This window comes from Barbatula barbatula, assembly GCF_947034865.1.
Source record: "Barbatula barbatula genome assembly, chromosome: 8".
NCBI lineage: Eukaryota > Metazoa > Chordata > Actinopteri > Cypriniformes > Nemacheilidae > Barbatula > Barbatula barbatula.
In genome coordinates, this window is record NC_136771.1 from 16,602,366 (window position 1) to 16,626,337 (window position 23,972).

At 38.6% G+C, this 23,972-nt stretch overlaps 2 protein-coding genes across 3 annotated transcripts; both read left to right on the forward strand.

Moving 5' to 3' along the window:
* Positions 1–4,088: 4,088 nt before the first annotated feature.
* On the forward strand, positions 4,089–12,526 carry synpo2b (synaptopodin 2b). 2 transcript variants are annotated; one of them, XM_079462111.1, is made up of 3 exons: positions 4,089–4,318; positions 5,878–7,806; positions 10,336–12,507. In XM_079462111.1, the coding sequence occupies exons 2-3, from the start codon at positions 6,148–6,150 to the stop codon at positions 10,609–10,611; spliced, it is 1,935 nt and encodes a 644-aa protein (XP_079318237.1). In that variant the 5' UTR covers positions 4,089–4,318; positions 5,878–6,147; the 3' UTR covers positions 10,612–12,507. The 2 variants fall into 2 exon arrangements, with proteins under 2 accessions (XP_079318237.1, XP_079318238.1); XM_079462112.1 differs by having other exon boundaries at positions 4,147–4,318; positions 5,878–6,760; positions 10,336–12,526.
* A 627-nt stretch (positions 12,527–13,153) lies between these two features.
* Positions 13,154–23,624, forward strand: myoz2b (myozenin 2b). Its single transcript, XM_079462113.1, has 6 exons — positions 13,154–13,294; positions 14,157–14,269; positions 14,803–14,969; positions 20,331–20,433; positions 21,114–21,297; positions 21,704–23,624. Exons 2-6 carry the CDS (start codon positions 14,185–14,187, stop codon positions 21,927–21,929), a joined length of 765 nt encoding a protein of 254 aa, XP_079318239.1. The 5' UTR covers positions 13,154–13,294; positions 14,157–14,184; the 3' UTR covers positions 21,930–23,624.
* Positions 23,625–23,972: the final 348 nt, after the last annotated feature.

The following is a 23,972-nucleotide window of genomic DNA, read 5'->3' on the forward strand; positions in this document are numbered from 1 at the left end:
AGACTAACAAAGGAGATAACAATGGGCAGGTGTGGGTAATGAGACATAGGTAGAAAGCTAGACGAGAGGGGCGGGGCCAAAGACAGGACCGGAGAGAACGCATATTATGTCCTGATTGACGATAATATGTTCCCCTTCAGTCGGTCTCTCGATGTTGTGTTAAGACACTGACTGGGGTTTGAACCTGTTTGATCAGGACGTAATGGCTGCACCCCATTTTGGATCTGCGCTTCCTGAACAACCACCTGCACAAGCTGCCATAAAGGATGTTGACGCAGAGGCGCATCCTGGGATCAGTTCGTCTCCAGGATTGGTTCGTGGCAATCGATTGCGGAGAGTGCTTATCGATCTGAGGAAAGCGGGGCTAGTCGCAAATCCACAAAAATCTCACCTGGGGCTCGACGAAGCTCAGTACCTAGGGGCCTGGGTGGGAAGAGGACTAATCCAACCCCAGGAGAAAAAGGTGGAGGCCATCCAGAAAGCCCCGCGACCTCAGGTATGAAAAAACAGGTACAAGCTTTTGCGGGATACTACTGGTGTTTCATCCCTAATTTCTCTTCTGTGGCCAGACCCCTGACAGACTTGACCAAAAAGGGGCAGCTGGAGACGGTCAGCTGGAACCCGGAGACCGAACAAGCCTTCCATACCTTACAGCGGCCTTACAACCCGTTGTCTATATTAGCAAGAAGCTCACCCACGCCGAAACTCGATACGTCACCGTTGAAAAGGAGGCCCTGGCCATAAAGTGGGCAGTCCTTGAGCTCCAATACTATCTACTGGGAAGAAGTTTCACCTTGGTAACGGACCATGCACCTCTCCAACCTCTCCAGTGGATGGCAAAGAACACGAATGCTTGGTAACCCGCTGGTTCCTGGCGCTCCAGGACTTCCACTTCACTGTGAGACAATGAGCCAGGGCCTCCCACGGAAACGCAGACGGCCTGTCGAGGATGTGGTCAGGTTGGACATCCCGGTCAGGTAAGAAAAAAATCCCTCCCCACCAACGACAGTCATCAAGCAGCAGGTCGTCCCGCCGTTACAAGGCGCAATCAGCGTCGCCATGGAAACAGAGGAAGGTAATGAGGCACAGCTGTCGGTTGTCAAAGACTCATCAGAGCCGGCATAAAAGCCGGCTTCACAGGAAGCAAGATGAGCTACGACTCCATACAAGAAAGGTGTCTAACGATTGTCTCCCCTGTATAATTTCCCAGGTTCGGACTATTGTTGACTGACAGCAGGCACAGACTCGCGAACCCACGCACCCAGCTGCACGAGGGATTTCACAGACACAAGGGATTTCACGGACACAAGGGACTTCACAGACACAAGGGACTTCATGGACACAGGAATCTTGGAGTAACACGGCTCACCACCCCACCCCGCCCCACGGCAAGGGATATCAGACTTGTTTCCTTGTGTTTTCTCACCGGCTTACGGCCACCCCTTTAATAAATTCCTTCCGGGGCATTGAGAAATCAGAATTGTTGTACGTGTTGTTTCTCTACCCGTCACACATGTATAATGCGAAGAGCATAGGCCCTAAGACGGAGCCCTGAGGTACATCGTACTGGACTTGCGATTTGAGTGACACCTCAAAGTTTATTGCTACATATTGAAAATGGTCGCATATTGAATGCACCACTAAGATCCAGCAGCACCAATAAGTAGATACAGCCTCGGTCAGACGCCATAAGCAGATCATTTGTCACTCTGATCAAAGCAGTCTCTGTACTGTGACGTGCTCTAAATCCAGACTGGAAATCTTAATTGATGTCATTCCTTTGGAGGAAGGAACATAATTGAGTTTAGACTACATTTTCCAGAATTTTAGATATGAAAGGTAGATTCGATATAGGTCTGTAGTTAACTAGACTATAGTGAAAGGTTTGTTCGAATTGTGTTCCTGAATTGCGTTAAATTGTAAAAAGATTATGAGCAGCAAGTTACTTCCAATATCTAATGTCTAAAATAAGGGTCATACACTCGAAAAAAACTAGTGGTGTGGCTGGATGGCCTTCGTAGGAACTGTCATGCATATGTCAACTCATATCAAGCTATCAGATATCAAAGCCATTTTGTCATGCAGCGATATTTACTTGAACAGCAGGTGTCATGTCAGCCAAGGGCCAGCCTAATAAAACTCACGTCAAAACAGCTGTTTATCAAAGATTACATGAGTTTGTAACATGACATACATGACAACTAAAGACTATATCATGTGTCATCCCTGGTTCGTAAAGGCTGGATTTGAGAAGTTATACAAACGTCAATGTTTTCTCCAATCTTTAATAATTAACACAATGAGAAGAAATAAAAAACAACATTTCCGTTTCTTTCTTTTTCCATGCTTGTGTATGCATGCGACATAAATGGCAACGAAACTCTGTCAGTTCTATGAGGAGGAAAAAATATGGCCATCTGAGCACACGATATGGAAAACAGCCACCCCACTGTTGTGTTTGGCTTTCAGGACACAAACACAAGTTTAACATTAAGACTCAAACAGTGAATACCATTCCTTTTAAAGAGAGCAGAGGAACTGACAACTAACAGACAGTAGCCTACTGAAGGATCCCTATTGAGGAAGAAGAATGAATTCACTTCATATGAAGATTAAAAATAAGAACAAAGATCTTCTCTTTTATTCATTTTTATCATATTTATGTTTGACATTGATGTTGAGTGTTTCTAATGCTTAAACATAATGTGGTGTGTATCAAAAGGCAGACAGAAGATGTAGATATATAAAGATAAAGCCATGTCTGGATTAGGATTTACAGAATTTAAAAGAACGTTTTGTTTTGTTTCATTTAACCAAAGATCATATCTAACTTTTTTGTACACTATATGTTACAGAAGTTTCTGAATCAACATGATGGCCCGATTAGCATTTAGTACAGAATCGGTTCATAAGATTCCAGAAGCCAGCTGATTCACTTGCCTATATTAGGGCATTGTTAGGCTGTGTTGTAAGCAATGCAACGTTAGTAGCCATTGATGCTCTAAAATAGTAGAGACTTTTCACCAGGAGATTTTTTGAATGCTTTTTATTACTTAGTTACAGGTCTCTGTAAATACACATTGTCTAAATACGGATTAGTAAGTTTCAAAAGAAAATAAAGCTACAACAATATCAAGCTGCTTGACACATTTCAGCAGAAACGCTTCCACACATTTTTCCTATAAATCCTCTAGTTACAAACCTTTTTGTAAGTGAGGGCTACCTAAATATGTAAAATCCTCTAGAGGGCTACTTGTTGATAACATACTTTCAAACTTTAAACATGTGATGCCTTATTTTTACGCTCACAGAACCAAATTTAGTTTTCTTTCAGATATTTTTGCACTTTAATATATTAAAGCTCATAACACTTGCTAATAATAAACTTTCATGACGATGTAGTACTTGGCTGATCTGTATAGTCACAGATTTGTCAACTGTCTTGAGCATTATTAGTGAGCCCTGTGTTTAGAGGGCACCACGTTGGAGACCACTGCTCTAGTGTTTTATGTTTCTGTTTGTTTGTGTGAGTGCTTCCTGTTTTTTTTAGATATCAGTGTTGAGGACTCTATTTCAGATGGTCTCTGCGAAAACTCAGACACATTGTCTTATTGTGGTCACTCTCAGTGTTCTAATATGACTGATATGTTATCAGGTCTGAAACCCACTTCAGGGTGAAAAAGGGCAACCATTAAAATAGCCCTAAATTTTACTCTGAAGAGTCTAATCTGGATCCTTGTCAAAGCACCTGTAGTATTTTTGAGCCTGAGACAAAGCTTTGAGAAAACAGTTTTTTTGGGCTATTCCCTTTAAATACTTATTTAAATTTAAACAAAAGCAGATCTGGCAACGGCAACCATGTTTTGATGCGGTGGTCTGTGTCAATTATTGGGTTAAGATTGAAATACTTTCCTTAAAAAAACATTATCAATGCTTGAAATATCTAAAACTTGCAAGAGTTTTGAATAGTAAAAAAGATATGATTTAAGAACACATCTGATTTGCCTTACAGTATAAACATGGCCAAAGAGCACGTAGATAAAGCCTTTTCAACTACTGGTGCTTTTGCTTGAGGTCACATGTCCTCCACTGTTACATCACCACAGCCCTGAGAGAACTTTAGGCAAGAATTCCTCGGCTTCAGAGGAGGACAGAAGAAGGCAAGGAGGCAGAGGAGGAGAAGGACCCCACTTAAGAGGTGTTGGACCTCCTTTGTGAAGTGTGTCAAGTGGAATTCCAGCTGAGCAGGCAGTGTGGTGGGGTGCTGCCTCCTTGACGGAACTGACCAGATGCAGCAGGCACCGGACAAGACATGCACGTAAGCCCCACTCCGATTCTGTTCTTCAGTGGTTCTCTTTAGTCGAATTTCTCTCTCTTTTCCCTTTTCTTTACAAAACATATTCTCTAAGCTGTATCATTCTGCTGTTATATATCATATTATAACTCAATTGTCAGGAGAAAACTTAGAAATAGACAGGAATCTTTTAAATACCTTTAAAATGTTACATATATGTGTGTATACTGCCTAACAAATGAATACATATGATTTGAGATTTTATTATTTGGTTGGTTTGTAGGGTACTAAGCATGTCTTGACAGTTAGAGTGCCTGGACTGAAATAACTACACATGTCTAGAAGGGGTTTTCACACTGGCAATTCAAGACAAGCGAGACATGACTTTTGGAGAAGTTAGTTCTGAGTTTTCACTTAAATTGCTCATAATTGATCAATAGTAGTAATAGTTAGGGATAGGAGAACGTACTAGACTAGCATTTGAGATCTACATAAATAAAGGCATGTCACTGCACTAGTCTCCAGGCCACTGGTTTGACAGACATCAGCATATGTCAGTAGAGATTTGTCATACTATCCCTTGGCATAAGGAACACCATCTCTCTCACTCTCTCTATTACTTTCCGACTCTTTTGCTTCACGGTCCTGTCATGACCAGAGTAATCTCACTCTGACACAGTTTGCAGAGATGCCCACTTTTAGCCAAGCGGTTTTATGACCTCATGCGAAGATTGTTCGCCTAAAAAAGCTTTTAGTGAGTCAGGGAGCTTGGGACTCGTTAGCTATTCTCACGTTGGCATAATTAAATGTAGATATAACTATATATTGTCTGGATTTAAGTTTATGCTTATTTTTCTCAGAATAATTCAATGAAATAAATTGTTGGTTCAACAAAAAAAAGAAGTTACCAGGAAGCCTTCAAATTTAAGTTAATTTAATTAATTTTTTTACAGTGTTGTCAGTGAAAAAAAGAAAACTGTGTTTTAATATATTGCTATTTGATAGTTTTAAATTTAGAATATTAAACAATTGAATGGTTTGTTTGTTAATGTATCGGATTTGTAGAATAATTAAAGAAGGTTAAAATCTATTAAAGTCTATATCTAAAATAAGGCCTGTGTGAAGTTTTGATGGGTCTATTTAGACATGTAGAGAACCACTGTACACTGTAAAAAATATAGAATTTTACTGTTTTACATAATTTTTGTAAAAAAAATACATTTTTGAAATATTTAATATTAATCAAATTATAAAAGTATTGAGAAAGTCAGGTGTAAAATAACATGAAAACATGTCATTTTATTTTACTGTTTTCTGCAACCCCAGCTGCCGGAATATTTGTATTTTTTACTGTTTATGTCCATTGTCCACTAATCAAATATAGAAGTGCTCACTCTTCGTAGCAAATTAATTCAAATTTGAGATGACCTATGCAAATTATAAAACTGAATTTATGATAGAACCTTGTTTAATATTTCTCCGAATTATTCTATAGCATCGAAGAACCTTTAGAAGAACCTTTATTGTAAGAGTGAATGTCCATATACTGTTTATTATTTCCTCTTCTATATTCTCTCTCACAGGACTAAGGGAAGTCAAAGAATCAGCTGAAAGAAGTCTAAATGTAAACAGATCACCTTGATTTTGACTGTTCCAAATGCAAGGAGGTACTAATGCAGAAAAATCACTGAAAAAAGGACCAGCAAGTTAACACTTATTAGTACTGGAACGTTGAACTAATTTTAAGACGAGACAGAGACTGTAAATTGAAACAAAAGCCAAGACATCTCGTGTCTCTCTCAGAAACAACAGGGTATCTAGCCAAGACAAAGCACTAACATTATTTGGAAACAATGGAGCATCTTCCTCAGACAAAAGGCAAAGGAGTCTTCATGTTTGCTAAGAGACGACAAAGGATGGATGAACTTTCTGCAGAACAAGAGGAAATGATGCTTAAGAGCATAACAGAAGACGCATTTGTAGAATCTGAAGTGGAAATTGCAAAGCCTGCTCCACAAGAGGAAGCTACACAAATTCCACTAGATGGCTATGTTAGACAACAACAGCAGTTTCATGAACAGCCATATCAGCCACAGATTCTTCCTCAGCCAACAAATGGTTTGAACGATCTGAATTCATACCAAAGTTCGACTGTTTCCAGACCCCTCGTGCCAAATAGAACCGCTAAGCCTTTCCTATCTGGTCATAATCAAGGCTCAGAACATTTTTCTCCAGTCAAAGGCATCTCCAGTCCCACAACTAAGAAACCTGAAAACATATTCAAAGTTCCAGTACCTGTTCCAGTGAAAATAACCCCACAGGTATGGTCTCCTACAGGAGACATAATTGCTTCAAGAGATGAACGTATTGCTATACCTGCAATCAAGACAAGGATCCTGCCAGAAACCAAAAGGAGAGGAGCAAGCAAGTCAGACTTGAAAGAGATGCCAATGTCTCAAAAGAAAGGTGAACAAAGGTCATTAGAGTCTGGTCCAGAAGAAGACTTTCTCAGTCTGGGTGCTGAAGCATGTAATTTCATGCAAGCCCCAACAATCAAGCAGAAAAACCCTCCACCTGTCTTACCCAAGCCTGTAATCAACCCCGCTCATCCTCCCTGGTCTCCAGAAGGTCGTGCCTCCTGCAGTCCCCTTCCATTATCAAACTCGGGTACAGGTTTGGGAAACCAGGTTCAGAGAGCACCTCAACAAAACCCACCACAGCCTATTAGAAAAGCTTGGACCTCATTGCCATCCCAACCAAACTCACAGCAGGGCTGGACTCCAACCCAAACACCGGCTTTGTTTCAATCAGTCAGGGCTCCACCAGTATCACCCCATGCTGGTCCCTCCCAGTCTAAAATGTCTTGGACTAAGTCAAAAACTGATGCCAACTCAGTCACTTCATGCCCACCACAGCATAGAAGCACAAACTATAATGCACCAAATGTTTCTTTAGCTTCTCATAAAGGGTATTCATCAGATGCAGGTACACCTGAGGGACTGAACCTCAAAGGAAAAGGAGCTGAACTGTTTGCTCGGAGACAGTCCCGTATGGAGAAATTTGTGGTGGATGATGAGACTGTGCAATCTAACAAGGCCAGATCTCCCTCACCAACATTTTCAATGCCAAGCACCTGGAAATACTCTTCCAGTGTTCGGGCCCCACCACCGCTGTCCTACAATCCCATTTTGTCTCCCTTTTATCCCCTTGCAGCAGTTAAACAAACCCCTTCTGCATTTAGCCCAAAAACTGAGCCCAAAATAAAGGAGAAAGCCAAACCACCAGCCAAACATCTAAATGCTCTGGATGTCATGAAACATCAGCCTTACCAGATGGATTCCTCACTCTTTACCTACAACTCCACTCCAGAGGCCATGGAAACAAGTTCTAAGTTGTCTGGCCAAGCACAGTCCCCCTTATTTGAGCCATCAATGATGCTCTCTCCCTCCCCAAACAGTTTAACCAAAAGTTTACAGAGTGTTAAGCAAAATCCATCCAAAGCTAGTGGACAGGTAAGTGTCCAAGTTACTCACCAGTCTCCATCAGTTGAGGTCACTACCACTCCTCTTTTTTTTGCTGCTAATAACAAAGGCCAATTGAAAACCTGTCTGCCCCTTGAAAGCCCTGTGGGAAATACGCTGATATCTTCTTTCCCCAATATTAATGAATTTATTCCAAGATGTGCATTGCCAATGGCTCCAAGACCAAAGTTTTCAGCCAAAAAGTCAACCACTAGAGGCAAGCAATGGAAACCAGTCATTTTGCAACACTAATTGATTCGATTATTTAAAAAATCACTATAAAAGATACATCTTCATACATTTTACAACAGTTCCATAATTTACAACATACATGAATTGAATCACATATCATGTATCAGTTTTAGACATGGTTCAGATTGCACTAAAACATTTGTTTAATCATTACAAAGAGTATCTTCATTTAATATGTTGACACCGTTAGACCTTGCAGGTCTTGTTTTGTCTCAGTGGGGACAGCCTGGAAATTTTCAAAGGTTTCGTAGTGTCAGCGCACTTGAACAATAACACATTCTGTGTTTTGCAGAATATTGATGAACTAATTGAAAAGTGTCAATATTATCGGAAAACTTTTGTCTTTAGTTTTATTCATTTGTATAGCAATGTCCTTGTCGTACTGTAGGTTTCCATGTTGGATATTTATTTTTCTCAGCTTTTGTAGACAAAAACTCCCCCTTGTATCGAATACTTTTGCAGTTGGCCTCATAACTCAAAATGTGTTATTGATGGGGAGAACATTTTTACAGGTTAAACGTATTATTAATTAATTGATAATTATTAACCTTAAAAATGTATACTTTTATTATTATTTTATTGTTATTAAATATTTAGTTAAATAACATAATTCCAATATGTTAAGTGACAGGTTTGCACTGCTTAGTAGACACCATGGAACAAAAACAAGAGTCATGCTTGGAGCAAATACAATTCGGACCTCTGGTACTTCTTGTTACTTTCTTTGGTCTTGTTCTTTCAAAACTATCACACTCTTTGACCTTCCCTTAATAAATATCACTGTAAACACTGTCTGCCTCACTGTTTTCTCTCCTCTTGCTTTTCTATATTTTACAGATGGATGAACCACTGTTCTATTTTCACTGCTATTTTCAAGTTTCTCACAATTCTCATTACTATGCAATAAATAGCCAGTTGATTAATAAAAACACACTATACATACAACATTTCCATCAAATCATACTACATACTAAATTTTACTTAAATCAAATTGTAACAAAAATGTTAAATGTTTTGGAATTTCAATTATATTCTTCACGAAGGTGGCATAGTTGCTCAGGCACTGTTGTTTTAGCCAGCCACATGGCTCCGTTTAAAAATAGCTCCCCCATCGTGATCTTTGAATCATACAAACCCTACTAAGACACTACATATCCTAAGTAACCCGATAAGGTAAGTACTTAGAGAACTATTTTCCCAACTTGAAAATAACCCTTTGCTTTAGATACTTTTGGGAAGTTGATTCAAAACTGTGTGGCATAGTGGGTAATGCTGTTGCATCACAGCAAGAACGTTCCTGGTATGAGTCCTGGCTGACCCAGTGTGGAGTTGGCATCTTCTCCATAGCTCTTTGGTTTCCCCACGGTTTAAAACATGCAGATAAAATGAACTGAATCACTAAATTGCCCTTGGGTCTGTGAGTGCCCCGACTGGCCATCTGTCTGCCTGTGGCCTGAGATTGGCTCTAGCCCGCCTGTGACCCTGCAGAGGACAAGCAGGTTTGGTGGATATGATTTGATTGATACTGTATGTTCCACTGAAGCTCCCTTATCTTCCCAAATTAAGAGGCTTTGTTTTTGTTGTCAAACAGTTATAATCGATTTCTAGATTTTACCATTTGAAAGACACTTAGTTTATCATCAAAATGCTGGAGGATAAATGTTATTGAACACTGTATTTAACATGTTTGGTCTCCAGTGTACATGTGTAAGGTGTAGATGAGCCAATACTGTACATGTCTGTGTACATTTTTGGGGGACTAGTTATGCAGGTTTGCACAACTGCAGACAATGTAATGGACATTAATCTCATTAGGTGCAAACGAATGCTCTTCTCTAAAAAACATATAATGTTATTTATTTATACATTTAATATAATATATAATAATACATTTATATGATACTGTGTCAATCAAAGGAAAATACCGTTATTAAGTATTTATTTATTTTAAAATCAAAGTAAACTTCTTTTGAAATCCTTTTTATATTTTTAACATTTCATAGTGTGTGTCCTAAGAGAGCCTTAAGATTCAGATGTTGTTTTTATTTCACCAACCAATTTGTGCAAAAAACAACCCCCATCCCACAAAAGTGTCCTGCGTCAAGGGTATTTACAAATAAAGACCAGATGAGGGCAGTCTAAACGCATGTGATGAAGCTTATTGATTAAATTGTGTTAAAATCCTAAACGAGACCTGGTTAGTCTCATGACTAGATTGTTGACGTGTTTATACTGACTCTGACTCTCATGTTCTTCCTTCTTTTCTAGGTATTCAGCAGGAGCCATTCTATGACTCTCCCCCAGAAACCGTTCTCTTCAACCGAGTCTTCATCCTCTCCCGTGTCCTACCCCACCTTAGGTATCCATCCCGAACGTGAATTACTAAGCAGGCAATATTCATGGGTGGAGCAACCCAAAACACCACTCGCTGCCTGGGAAGAATTTGCTCAAAGCCCGTTTAGTCTGGATAGAGCCAAGCTTTCTAGAACTCAAAGAAAGTCCTTACCTGAAACACCAGAAGAATGGAAACAAAGGGTGTGCTGAGAGTCTTTCACTGATCCACAAGAGATAGTGCCAATGAAAGCGGTTAAATCCACCTCTGATACCTTTTCTTTAGTCACAAGACCAACCTTATATGGGCCACCTTTTCGTCCTGCACAGCCTCTGGGACCCAGCAACAGGTACAACAGAGGCAGTTCTCTGCCCAGGGGTTTTAAACCATCACTTCAAACCAGCTATAGACAATCACAAAGAGTCAGTTGGAAATTGTGATGAGTTATCAAGAATATTACCGCTGTCCTTCTGAAACCTTGTATTTCCATATTTCATGTTTTTGTTTATGCCATGAATCATTCATTATATATTATTATTATTATTAATCATCCATTATGTTTGTCACTGGGTTTTGCAAATGTCTAACCATTAAAAACTTTGACAACGCACTATTTATAACATACAGTTTTTATAATTTCCTGAAAAACTTAATTTGGACATCCAAGCTTTCAGAAGGACAGTGATATACACTCTTAAAAAATTAAGTGCTTAAATGGTTCTCCACAGTGATGCCATAGAAGAACTATTTTTGGTTCTACACAGGAAGGAAGGAACCATGAAAGAACCAGGTTCTTGTGATGTAAAAAAAGTTCTGTATAAAACTATTTAGATAAAAAAGGTTATTCTATCGTATCGTGAAGCACCTTTATTTTTAAGAGTGTATAATTAAATTATTATTATATTTTTTGTCATCATTAAGGTTGAGTCATTATACTCATCCTTTTAGCCCTCAACATTTTAATCTGTTAAAATGTCTAAGAAGATCTTTTTCATCACTAAAGAAGCTTTTAAAACAGATTATATAAAGTTTAGCAGATTATTTTACATTCAAGATATTTTCAGTGGTTATTGTGTTTTCTTGAAATACTTCAGGTTTTGGCTAGTTTTCTGTCTTTTACATAGAATGTACTTATATGACATATGTCAGTATGCAACAGTGTTTTATCTGGGCTATTAATGTGGATTAGATCAGTCCAGAGTAGTGCTAAACCTCCTGAATTATATAATATACTGTATAATTTACAAATGAAGAGTTCTTTTCATTTTGCAAAAATCTTGTTATTTTATTGTGCATTTCAAGAAATATTAATCAAACTGCAGTTGGTTTGTTAAAATAAATATAGAACTAACACAATAAAACACAATAAAAACATAAAAACACAATACAAAACATGATCTGTGGAAACAAAAAAGTTATATGAAATGAACTCTTCAAATGTTAAACATTTATACTTTCCTGTGACAGATGTCTGGTGACTTTGGTCCTGGGCATTCAACATTTATATAAATGTTTAGTATTTTAGTTTTTATTTCGTATTTGTGCTAAATGATCTTTTGAATTTGCTAAATTGTGTTTGCAAGAATTAAGTACAGCTCTACACTGAATCCGTACTTTACATTTTGCACTGCATTAAATAGCATTTTAGCATTAACGGAAATGTCCATAAAATGAAGGAAAATATACCGTAGAACGTGATGGATCTGCACTTGAGCATTTGTAGTGAATTTACAATGGACACAGGGTGAAAGCATGAAAGCACTCTTAAACTACGTTACTGTATATTGTTTGCTCACACATAAAAACGTCTGGCAAAACAACAAACAAAATTTTTTATATGTAATGTTTTTGAAGTATTTGCAAATGAGAGGACATTCAAATGATTATTCTATTGTTCCATTAAAGACTCAAAATGAATAACATTTTCAATCTGTTTTATTAGAAGAGAATGCAAAATTGCGCAGTTACTTTATTTACAGTTCATTTATTTACAGATGATTTATTTGCGTGTTCCATTTCAATTCTGAAGTTCATTGAGCTGGACCATCCAGAGACTTCTTAAACTAAAGTATTTCATAAAAAAACATTTGTTGGTTATGCCATTACTCTTTATAGCATAAGTTTTATCTTGAGTTTACTAATGCTATCACGTCACATCTCACATGTCACAGTCAATTGGACAAATATGAAATTTGGTGGATTTTTTCAGCCTTAAAAATACATCTCAATACTACGTATGAAATGTCACAAAATTTCAAGCAAAACAGGTTAATAACGCATGTTATTTTAGAACGTTAAATGCACACAGAAGTACACAGAACCATTGAAGATGAATTCTTCTACAACGCTGCTTGTAAAAGAATGAAAGAGAAAAGGAACAATGTCAGCTGCAGTGAAGTGAGAATCCAGCCTGAGCCCTACGGAATGACAAGTTATGTAATAAATAGAAATAATGTGACAAAAAGTATGAATTATTAAACACAACATTTGTTTGGAATGTTTGAATGAACATATAACATAAGAAATGCCATCCCACTTGCATTTGCTTCTTTAAACGATACATATAATAATGCTAGAACGCCAGACAAAAAATGAGCTTGACATCTAGTAATGAACTTATTTTTTTTATCTTTTACACTACAAACGCTCTCATACAGAACCTATAATGCCGACAATAACCCCCCCCCCCCTAACCATGTTATAGCATTGTGAGAGGTTCTGAGTGCTGAACACAGCTAAAATTAGCCCATTGATGTAAGCTGGCGTTCCACTAAACCCTCACACACCCCAGAACAAGTCAAGAGCAGAGTGGAAGACAAAGACAAATCAGGCCAGATCAAACTAACTTTTAGAAGACACACAGGGTTGAATCCAAGACACACGGAGTTCCAACAGGTAAGAGACACAGACTTCCTTAAAATTATTTTTGTTGGGTGGACATGACGGCCACATAACAGTGTGTATAACAGTGTTGAGGGTTGTGTTTGTGTTTTTTTGATGGTTCTGACAATGTGATCAAAAACATATCAAGTTGCGTTAATGATAAATGAAATAAATCTTAGCGTACCCCCAAAAGTCAGAAACATCTCAAACCTATAGAAAACGACGTGCACGTGATCACTAAAACCTCACTACCAATGAATTAGAAATTATTGTTACTATTTAAAATCACTTTTACTGTACTTTGAATAAAGTCCACTTAGTTTGTAATATAATATAAATATACTATAGCAGTATTAACAGCATATATTCACAAAAACCCAAAGTATGTTTGACCATTCTTATATTAAATACTAACTTACAAAAGACAATTCAACAATGCATCTGTTTGAACATTTTAATGTGCACACCAGCCGACACGATTGTGTGGATTGCATTACAAAAGTGTCTTTGCCAAGATCAGAACCTGGACACAATGTTCAGTCACTTGCTCATCAACAAGCAATGATTTAACTCTAGACATATGAAATCTTGCTCAGTAAATTTTTTTAATGTTAGTATCACCTTTACGCTTTAAGACACTTGCCAGTTTAAACTGATGACATTTCTAGTAAAGCTTAGAAAGCATACATTTTCCATTCAACAGCTAAAACATTTGCATCATTTATTGTATTACTAAACTGTTAATATGCATTAGTTATTAACTTTGATATAGAGTACAAGAGATATGTGGTGAAAATCTAATGGCATAATATTGCAGTTATAATATTTGTTAAAAGAATGGACTACTTGAATCTCTGTCATTTATGTATTTCAGCAATACTGGGATTTTAATTTAAAGCACCATGTCACAATTCAGCACCCTTTCAACGCGTGAGAGGAAGATGCAGGCTGCCGCCCTGTGCCATGAAGTTCAGGGTGGATCCAACGGTATAACCTTTACTCACAGCTATTCCCCTCCATCAAAACCCCCACTCATGTTCAGCACTGAATGGATTTAGAGCACAGAGCATAGCCGCCAATCATGCAGAGAAATGGCAACATTTAGAGAGTGGTTCAGGGCCACAGCCTCGTACCAGCCATAAATAAGCTTGCATGCTCTGCTGTATGTAGCAGAGAATCATTCCGTCATTGTCACAGGCTATTTCTGCAGAGGCTAAAGTTGGGAGGACGGTGGAAAGACAGCTGTGCTGCCTGGAGCTGAAGTAAGCACAGAAAAAAAACTGTGAACAACAAAAGATCTTATATCTCTTTAAACAACAAGTTCACTGTACATTAACATGGAGGGAATCACACACATTTTACTTTTTTTGTAGCATTTATAAAAACTTGAAACTACATCAATACAAACTTTATAGTTGAGGCACCTACAGTACATTAGCCCGAAACTCATTTTGAGCATTTGTTTTATGGCTGTGTTAAATTATTTTCCAATAATAAAAGAATGTGGGATTTTAATGCAGGTTTTACTATGGATCTTGGAAAGAAACTTTCCACTCCCAAAGACATTATGCTGGAGGAGCTCTCTCTCATGTCGAACCGAGGATCACGTCTTTTCAAGATGCGACAAAGGAGATCGGACAAATACACGTTTGAAAGTATTCAGAATGAGGCCAATACTATGTTTAATGTAAGTACCATTTGATAAAAAGGGTGTTATGGCTGATTGGTTTGAAATATGAACAAAATTTTTATGCTATTGTTTGGTAAACATGATATTTAGTTTGGTATAACATAATCGTGTTATGATAAGTGAAGAGATACAAATGCAATATATATTTGAACACTAATATGGTTATAATAAATACTGACCAGCTTGAATACTGTAGTAAACTGTTTCTGATCACTTGATTATTGATGGTAAACTCTAAATATAGAGTATCTAAAGTGTTTTAGTGTCTGTGATGTCATGTAATTTTGATTTCTGAATCTTGTTTGAACGCCTGCATGATGACTTTGGAAGTAGAATCAAGCAAGCATGTGCTCAGCTGAATGAATGGCAGCCACACATGGAAGATAGCAAATGCCACGTGCCCAATGTCCTTCCAAATGTTCCTCCTTTAGGGTCAGCGCTGCCATGCTCCCTGACAGCCTACTTCATTTATCACTGTTCAAGTGCATGAGTGGATGTGTGTGTGTGCACATGCTTTTTGTACTATTATATGCAAAAATGCATTTATTCAAATAGATTTTTTTGCAGAAACACAATTTTTTTACACATTTTGTAGCCCTAAAAGTACCAGGGTCCATAGCTTATGCCATGAATAACACGAACATTATATCTTAATTTCTATATCTAAATAATAGGAGTCACCAGAAATATTCAAAGGTAACTGTTTTATAAAGTATGAAAGTTTTCCCTATTATGTTTGTTTAAAACACATTTTGTTTCTAATTAATGAAGTTATATATATATATATATATATACATATAACAACACTATTTGGAAAAATATTAAAATAACAATGATGTCCACTCACATCAAATAGGGAGTTTTATGGAAAATTTATTGTAGCTTGCATGATAGCCCTTAGCATGAACAATAAAGAAAATCGAAATAAAACAAGCAAACCAAGCAATACAATAACAAATACAAACGAACTTCTTACACATACAACAAAACAAAGCATAATGTATCCCACAAAATCAGTTTCAGCGGCAACAACATTAACAAACGTTATGTGTCTCAAACTTAACTTCCGGTAGACCTCCACAAAGAATCAGTAACTGTTACGTAGTTTCAAATTCATTTATAACAATTTATATACAATAAAATATTAATATTAATGAATATTAATATACACTTTGGGTCGACCGCTGCAGCAACGACCCCTCTGTCCGCTGGGTCCTAATCTTGGTCGGATCATTCTGTCATGAACGTGTTGCGTAAACAGAGACAGAGGACCCAAGCGCAGACAGCGGATGAAGGGTTAACAAGTGATTTTAATAATAAGTACAAAACAGGAACAAAACAAAAACCCATGAGGGAGTAAAACAAGAAAACAGCACGGGTACATAAGAAAATAAACTGACTTCACTAAACTAACATACAACTTAAGACAATACACTAGACTAGACTAGACTAGACTAGACTAGACTAGACTAGACTAGATTTACGTTACGTTACGTTACGTTACGTTACGTTACGTTACGTTACGTTACGTTACGTTACGTTACAAGGCAGGAGACAAGTGACACATAACAATGATCCGACATGAGACAGAAGACACTAGGGCATTAAATAGGGAAATAATCAAGATGGGGACAGGTGCAGGGCATCAACTAATAAACAAGCAATAACGAGGAAACGAGAGGACGGGAACAGAGACGGGACCGGAGAGAGCCTATGGCAAACCAAAATAAACCATAATCGCCTCTCTCCACATTAAACATGAGGTTATGTCATGATCCTGCCACTAGACTAAGAGAAACATGACATGATGAGGCAGAATCATGACAGCTATGCCATAGAAGAACCATTTTTGGTTTCTAGAACCATTCAGTCAAAGGTTCTTTAAATAACCATCTCTTTCTTACTCTTTTATAACTTAACTTTTTTTCTGAAGAAACGCCACACAGAACCTTTTGTCGTCGGATGCGTCGGATGCGCACTTTCAACAATTGGTATGATTTATTAGGTTATTCATGAAATATCAGTAACATATTTAGCTTAAAAACCCTCAATGGCTGTGTAAACGAAACCCTTTTGCCTCGTCAAAAACTGCTATGCACACAATAGTCTCAGACGATCCGTTGGCTGAACGTCTGATGCATTTGGCACACTTTTTTGGAAACACTTCAGCATGTTCGAAGTCTGATTGGTTAATTCGATTGGTTAAATTTCACAGGATTTCTGGTAAATGTGCGTGTCGCGTTCTTTAACAGACCTCCTGGAAACAACACAAAGCCATCTGATCTAAGAAGTAAGCTGTCGTGTTTACAACAGTTGCTAGGCCTATAAGAATTCATCACGATCGATTTAACGCTTCAGTCTTAAAAGTATGCAAAGATTACGGCATAAACTTAAAATCATTTAGTTGTTGTTAACTTTTGACACGTTCGTGATGTTACACCAGTCTGTTACTGCGGGCACATTTCCACGCCTCTAAATATTAACGCAGCTCAAGACGAAACGTGATTGGTAGCTTTACCTGTCAGTCATATGCCCTATTGGGCATATGAAAAAGCATATCATAATGCATTTATGTGGTGGCCGGCGATGGCTCCTCCAGCTGAGGGCAGCCGGCAGGAAGTCCTCTGTTCCCTGCTCCTCCCCTTCACGATGGATGGCTGAAGGCTCCGGCCCATGGTGAACAGCGGCGACTCCTCCGCTCCCTCTCGGACGGCAGCCACCTCGACCCAGGAGCACGGCAGCAAGGTCTCCGTCCCATCCGATTATTGGATCCAGCTCCACCACCTCGGGCAGCCACTCGCGGACTTCCCTCATCCGCATTGCCCGAACTCCTCAGCACTGCGATCTCCGACAGCATGTCTTTCCTTTCTCCCGGGTTTCGGCACCAGTGTAACCAGATCCATAAAAGGAAGGAGGCTGGAACCAGCGAATGTTCAACAAGCTTTAAATTAAATAAACAAACAATACATCGCAAGTAAAATGCTGGCAGCTCCCTCACGGTCGACTGCCGGCCACACAAACAAAACATAAAGTCCAGGCCTGGTCCTCTATCATCATACACTCCTGTCGCTCATCCTTTATTGCTCCAGAAGCTCCTCCTTGAGACATGCAAGACCGGTGCACGCACAGCTGACACTCGCTATCACTCACATGCCCGTCCTCGTGCCTATCCCTCACGGCTCTCGTCCCGCCCTGCTCGTCACATTGGGGTTTTCATCCAAAGAGTCCTTTAAAGGTTATTTTGGAAACCCTAAGATCCTTTTGAAGTATCTTTTTTTAAGAGTGTTTTTAGCACCTTCAAAATCGTCACCCTTTGACATCCTTTGATTTTTTATAAAAATGTATTTTCTAGAAAGAAATGAATATGTTGGAACAATTATATTTTTGTCCACACAAGTTATTTCTAACATTAAAACCTACACCTTCAAATTAAAACATTTTAAGAACATGTGAAACATTTTTGTCAAGTGATCCCAAACTTTTGACCGGTGGTGTAAATTAAATGTAGATTAAATTGCCATATTATAACAAAACACAGATCAGATGTAAACTTCAGGCCAGCGCATGCGTCCGATGAAACCGTCTATATAATAACACAGTCCGTACACCGATTAGGGACAAATTAAGGCCTCTAACAGCACAACTCAACAACGTGCAAAAAGTCCAAGATAAAAGAGAAAATCCGTGGAAAATCATGGATAAAAGTATTTATCCATTTAAACTATAAAAATGTTATAGGCAATTTGAATTTGTGATTTCTATGTAGAAAATAACTTGCTGCCCTCCATTTGCACTCCGCGCAGTTTCACCTTTTTGTTCTTCGGAAACCAGCAAGGCTTATGCTGAGCGATCTTCGATTCTTCCTATTGGATCTATGACGCAGAGCAGCGGAACTCGTCCTGTCCTTTGCGATTCCCCTGGGCATTTCAGTAGCTGGTCAGTGGTGTCTTCAAAGAACATATTTCTAAAAGAGCAAATTCTCCTGCAGCATGCACATGTCACCAGGCATGTCTCGCCGCTGTAGTCTTGGGAGCACATACCTGCAACAGTATTGCGGACACGGCCGGACTCTTTGTACCTGGACAGGGAACACAGGGGAACCGCGTTCCGCCCAGGTGCAAGTTTCCCGGCAGTGCATGTAGAGCTCACAAAAACAGGGAACGCGCAGACGAGCTCGGTTGCCCTGACTTCCCTTGACTCTGAAACAGCTAAGGGCTATGTCGGTACCCCAGGTAGATCATTCTCTCGTGGCACAAGTGCACTTGTTACCACAGACGTGCCACATCAAGCCGGGCCCTTCTCCTGGTTGTGACATACCACTTCCACAGCCCTCCGCAGTCTCCTTGGACGGTGCGTTCAGCAGTGAAGAATTAAGGCAGGTAAGTTAGCAGACTCATCAGCAAATTCCTAAGGTGCTAATCACCCCCGTTCGCTATCCGTACCCTCCTGGGACCTTTACATGGTCCTAGTGGGCCTGTGTAAGGCCCCGTCCGAGCCCCTGGACAACCCGATCTTTCTCTCTGATGATGAGGACGCTTCTCCTGTCGGCACTTGACTCCATCAGGAGGTTGACTCCATCACACACTCTCTAGCCCACGCGGGTACCCCACGTGGGCTAGACCCCAACCTGCCCAGAGTCCCCACCACTCCCGCCTGGGACCAGGTGGGGAACCTGCAGGCGCTCCCCATGGGAGGAAGTCCCAACCCTTTCCCTGTGGTGTCCAGTATGCACCCTGCACCTCTACTCGGACCGAACACAGAGCTCTCGCTCTGAGCAGCTCTTTGTCTGTGTCAGGGGACAGCAGGGAGGCTGTCTCCAAACAGAGACCGGCACACTGGATCGGGGACCCCAGCACTTGGCTTGCCGATCTTAGGCCCCTGCCCACTGTAGTGACGCTCACTCCTCCGGGGTGCAGCCTCCTTGTGGGCACTGGCTCAGAGCGCCTCTCTGGCAGACATCTGCAGAGCTGCTTTCAGCCTTTTTCGCACGGGCATCGAACTGGTGTCAGAAATGTGTTAATGCACAATAGTTTACAGATGAAACCTGTTTGCTGTAGAACCGTTTTTTATGGTTTGAGTTAGTGAGACAATTGACAACATACGACAACATACTGTTTGGTGCATGTGTGCAGACCACACTATCAGCATTTAACAAGGTGACAAGACAACTTTGATGTTTTGAGGTTGTCAAACTGCCCCAGACAGGATTCAAACTATAAAGCCAGGGTGTGTATCAAACACAAGGAAGAGATTTACATGCTGCACAGCTTATCATTACCAGTTGGCTTCCATTCCACATGCACAAGGAGCTATGTCGTCTTTTAAAGCCAACATAATAAAACTGTCATTTCATTGCAGAATGAAAATCAGGGTAATGCTGAAAATGCAGGAATTCCATCAAAAACACCACCAAACACACCAGATCCCAGAAACGCAGCAAATCCTGAGGGCATTGCACCTGGTAGGTTGAATCATCAGTTTTAACAATATACAGGGTTATGTTTATAGTAATATATATATATATATATATATATATACTGTAGCATATACTGTAAATAATATAACACTTGGATAATAAGAATTGTGTTTAAGAAATGAACATAAAATGCAATAATTGCCACACACATACAGTACATATCACAGTGTAAGAAGCTTGAAAAATTCTTGTGAGATTCTATGAACACTTTCTTTTTTTAGCAAAGTGAATCACACTCTTAGTCATTCTAAAAGGGCTATAGGCCTAAGTGATTATGTTTTTTAATACTAAATACAATACATATTTAAAAACTTAAATATACTTAAAAATATTTTTATTTATTTATTTTAGGTTTCTATTGCAGGGTAGTATAGTTTCACATCATAATTACAGTTACAGTAAGTTTAATTTCTTTAGTTACATTTAGGCTTTTAGTTGGCTTTATCCAAAGTAGCTTAAACGAGTAAGGAAAACCATAATTTTTTTAATTAGTTTAGTTCCACTCTCTTCACTGCAATTCAGATCAATAGCATTAAATTCGTATATCATTTTCGCCAGAATAAATTATTTCTTTACAAAGGGGTACGTTTTATCCTTAACCTTTGCTTGGTACAACATGCAGTGTTGAGGCAAGTGTGAACAGCAGAAACTGTCATTTTACACAGGATATGGAGGCCCCTTGACAAACATTCCTCCAGAGAGATTCAATGCCACAGCCATGCCCAAATCTTACCACTCACCCTGGGAAGAGGCAATCATCAATGACCCCACACTGGCTGAGACTCTCAAACTTCAAATGCTTGTGCCTGAGGCTAAACATGAGCGTCCTGACTTCAAAAGCTTTAATAGGTAACTTTGTGCCCTAATGCCATCACATACAATGCCTGTGAATAATGTTTGCAACATGTAACATTTTGTTTCATTTAAATTTTTGAGTTAAAAATTGTAAAATACAAGGGTTTACAAGATTTAGTTATTATTTTTTTATTATTTTACTTTAGAGATTTTAAATATCAAATATAATTTTAGTTTGACATTGTGGAAAATGTTGTATTAATAGCAATAGCATCATCACAAAACAGCACTTTCCTTAGAAAAGAAACGGTATAGGCGCCACACATACCTGCCTGTAAAGTTCATGTAACCCTGAACAACATGATGTTTTTTTCCTAAATATAAATGTTACAAAACTCATTGACATTAATAACAAAGATACAGAAAAACAACTTAATCTAGATAAATGTTTGTTTTGCAGGGTAGCTACACCATTTGGTGGTTTTGATAAAACCCCTCGAGGAATAACTTTTAAGCTTCCAGAGGTGGACTTGAATGCCCCGAGATATCCAGAGCTCCAGGATCACACAGCCAAACGGCCCACTTTCAACAGGACCGCCCAGGGGTGGATCTCTGAAGGCCTTCCTGTAATTTTACCTACTGTCTCTCTAGAGCCTTTTGAGATCCCAGAGTCTGAAGACCTGTAACATATTCAACCCTTTCATATCCCGTAAACCAACCTTCCTGATTGCAATAGTATGTTAGATGTCATTCAGAGCTGCTGATTTTAGGCCAGCTTTGTTGAAGTATTTAGGACTGCTGCTGGTCTTTGGACAGCTTTTTACATATCATTTTAGAGTGGATGCCCTAGTCTAGTGGATTAGAACGGAAGGATAACAAGCGTACCATAAAACAACAACAATTGTGTTAGGAAGCATCGATCAGAATCATTATCCAGCACATGACATTTTACATGTGATTCTGGTTTTGTTTAATAAAATCACAATGCAATGTTTAGACAATTGAGTACCGCAGAGATGATGTATTTTTGTATGCATACCCTGGAAGCGTGTTTACATGACTGACTTATGGTTCCATCGCCCCAAAGTAGATTGGGTTTATTAATGGGTTTTCGGTAAATCGCCTGAAATGAGGTCTGTAGCTATCAAAACCTCAAAATGTTGTCGCGTTTTAATCTATGACATAAAACACACCAGTTTAACCCGCTTGTGATTTTTTAAAACCTTTAATTGTGTCTTTAAAACGGCAGTTGTTAACAAGTTGCCAAACCTACTACTTCCTTTGGCGGGGACGTTAGATGTCATCGCGCATATAAGTCTAAAATCTTTGCTGGGGATTCATTCACGAATTACAATGACTGGTAACACGTTTTTAATCAAGTTTGAGAAAGTTGTTGAAGGATTGGTGGTGGTGACATTGATATCAAGCGACCATAGTGTAGTCTGTTTATTTAGCGTTTTACTTCTGCCGATTGTATTTAGGCTTAAAAAATAGCAAATATTGTGTTAATCTGTACCTTTATAGATAAAACATGTAAACATCAGCAACATTTGTTGATCACAGATCGTTTGGCGACCTTCCAAAAGTCTATGGGAAAAATGCATTTGCTTTCGGTGGAGGGAACCAGCGTGGCAAAAATACGTCATCTCTGAGCCACTCCCATACGGGCTGCATGGAGAATAATACATTGTTGATTAGCATCAAAAGCAAAGAAATTGCTTTCAACAAATGCATTTTGTCATGGATTTATTCAAATAACCAAGCATGCATCAACGTTTAAAGCAGACAGTGAATTTTACTTACACATGATCATACTGTGAAATGTTATCAGTACAGTTGGGCATGATAAATACTAAAGGTTTTTGTGTATTAAGTAGGCCAATCATACCAATATAGTGTAACATTTTAAAAATGAAAAATATTTTCCTGTCAGTAAATTTTACAATCAGATTGATCAGGGATGGAGCAACAGTGGAAACAACCATGTAAATATATTTTGTGTTAGTGCCTAAAATCAATTATTTCAGACTTTTGGGGTGATGTTTAACATAATTACACTTTGCTTGTATTGTAGTTCCAAAGAGTGATGTACAGGACCTGTACAAATAAAATTCATATTTATTCAGAAAATGTATGTGCATCTGTACTCAAAAAAACTTGCATTTGTCATAATTCATATTGCACCTGTAAAATGTTAAAACAAGTTGTTTTAATAATAGTGATAATAATAATTTAATATGATCAACATAAAGAATGTCTTAAATATAATTTTATTTATAACAGTGGAAGAAGAACCTGTTCACTATACAGAATATTTTGCAAGGGGTTTTCAGCACATGCTGAAGTGTATTCAGAGCCTTCAGCTAAATAAATCATAACCCAAAACAATCTAGAAGAATCTGTCTCAGTTACACTCTGTGAAGTAGCAGACATACAGTATCTTCTGACACTTGCTATATTTACAGGGGTCATGGTTTTGACACTCTCTGAACAGTTACAATAAACACAGAGACTTCCAGACAGTCAGCAAATTCTTCCTTGGCTGCAGTCCTTTGAGCTCTTTATTATCACATGCATTCTGTGCATCATGTTAGCAGTTTTACTGTAACATATTTTACTATGAAGTCAATAAAATACACAACAGCACTACATATAGATCCTAAACTATATGCAAGTAAAACCCAAAGATCACTATAGAGTTCCAAATTTGACATCTTATTCATTTAAAA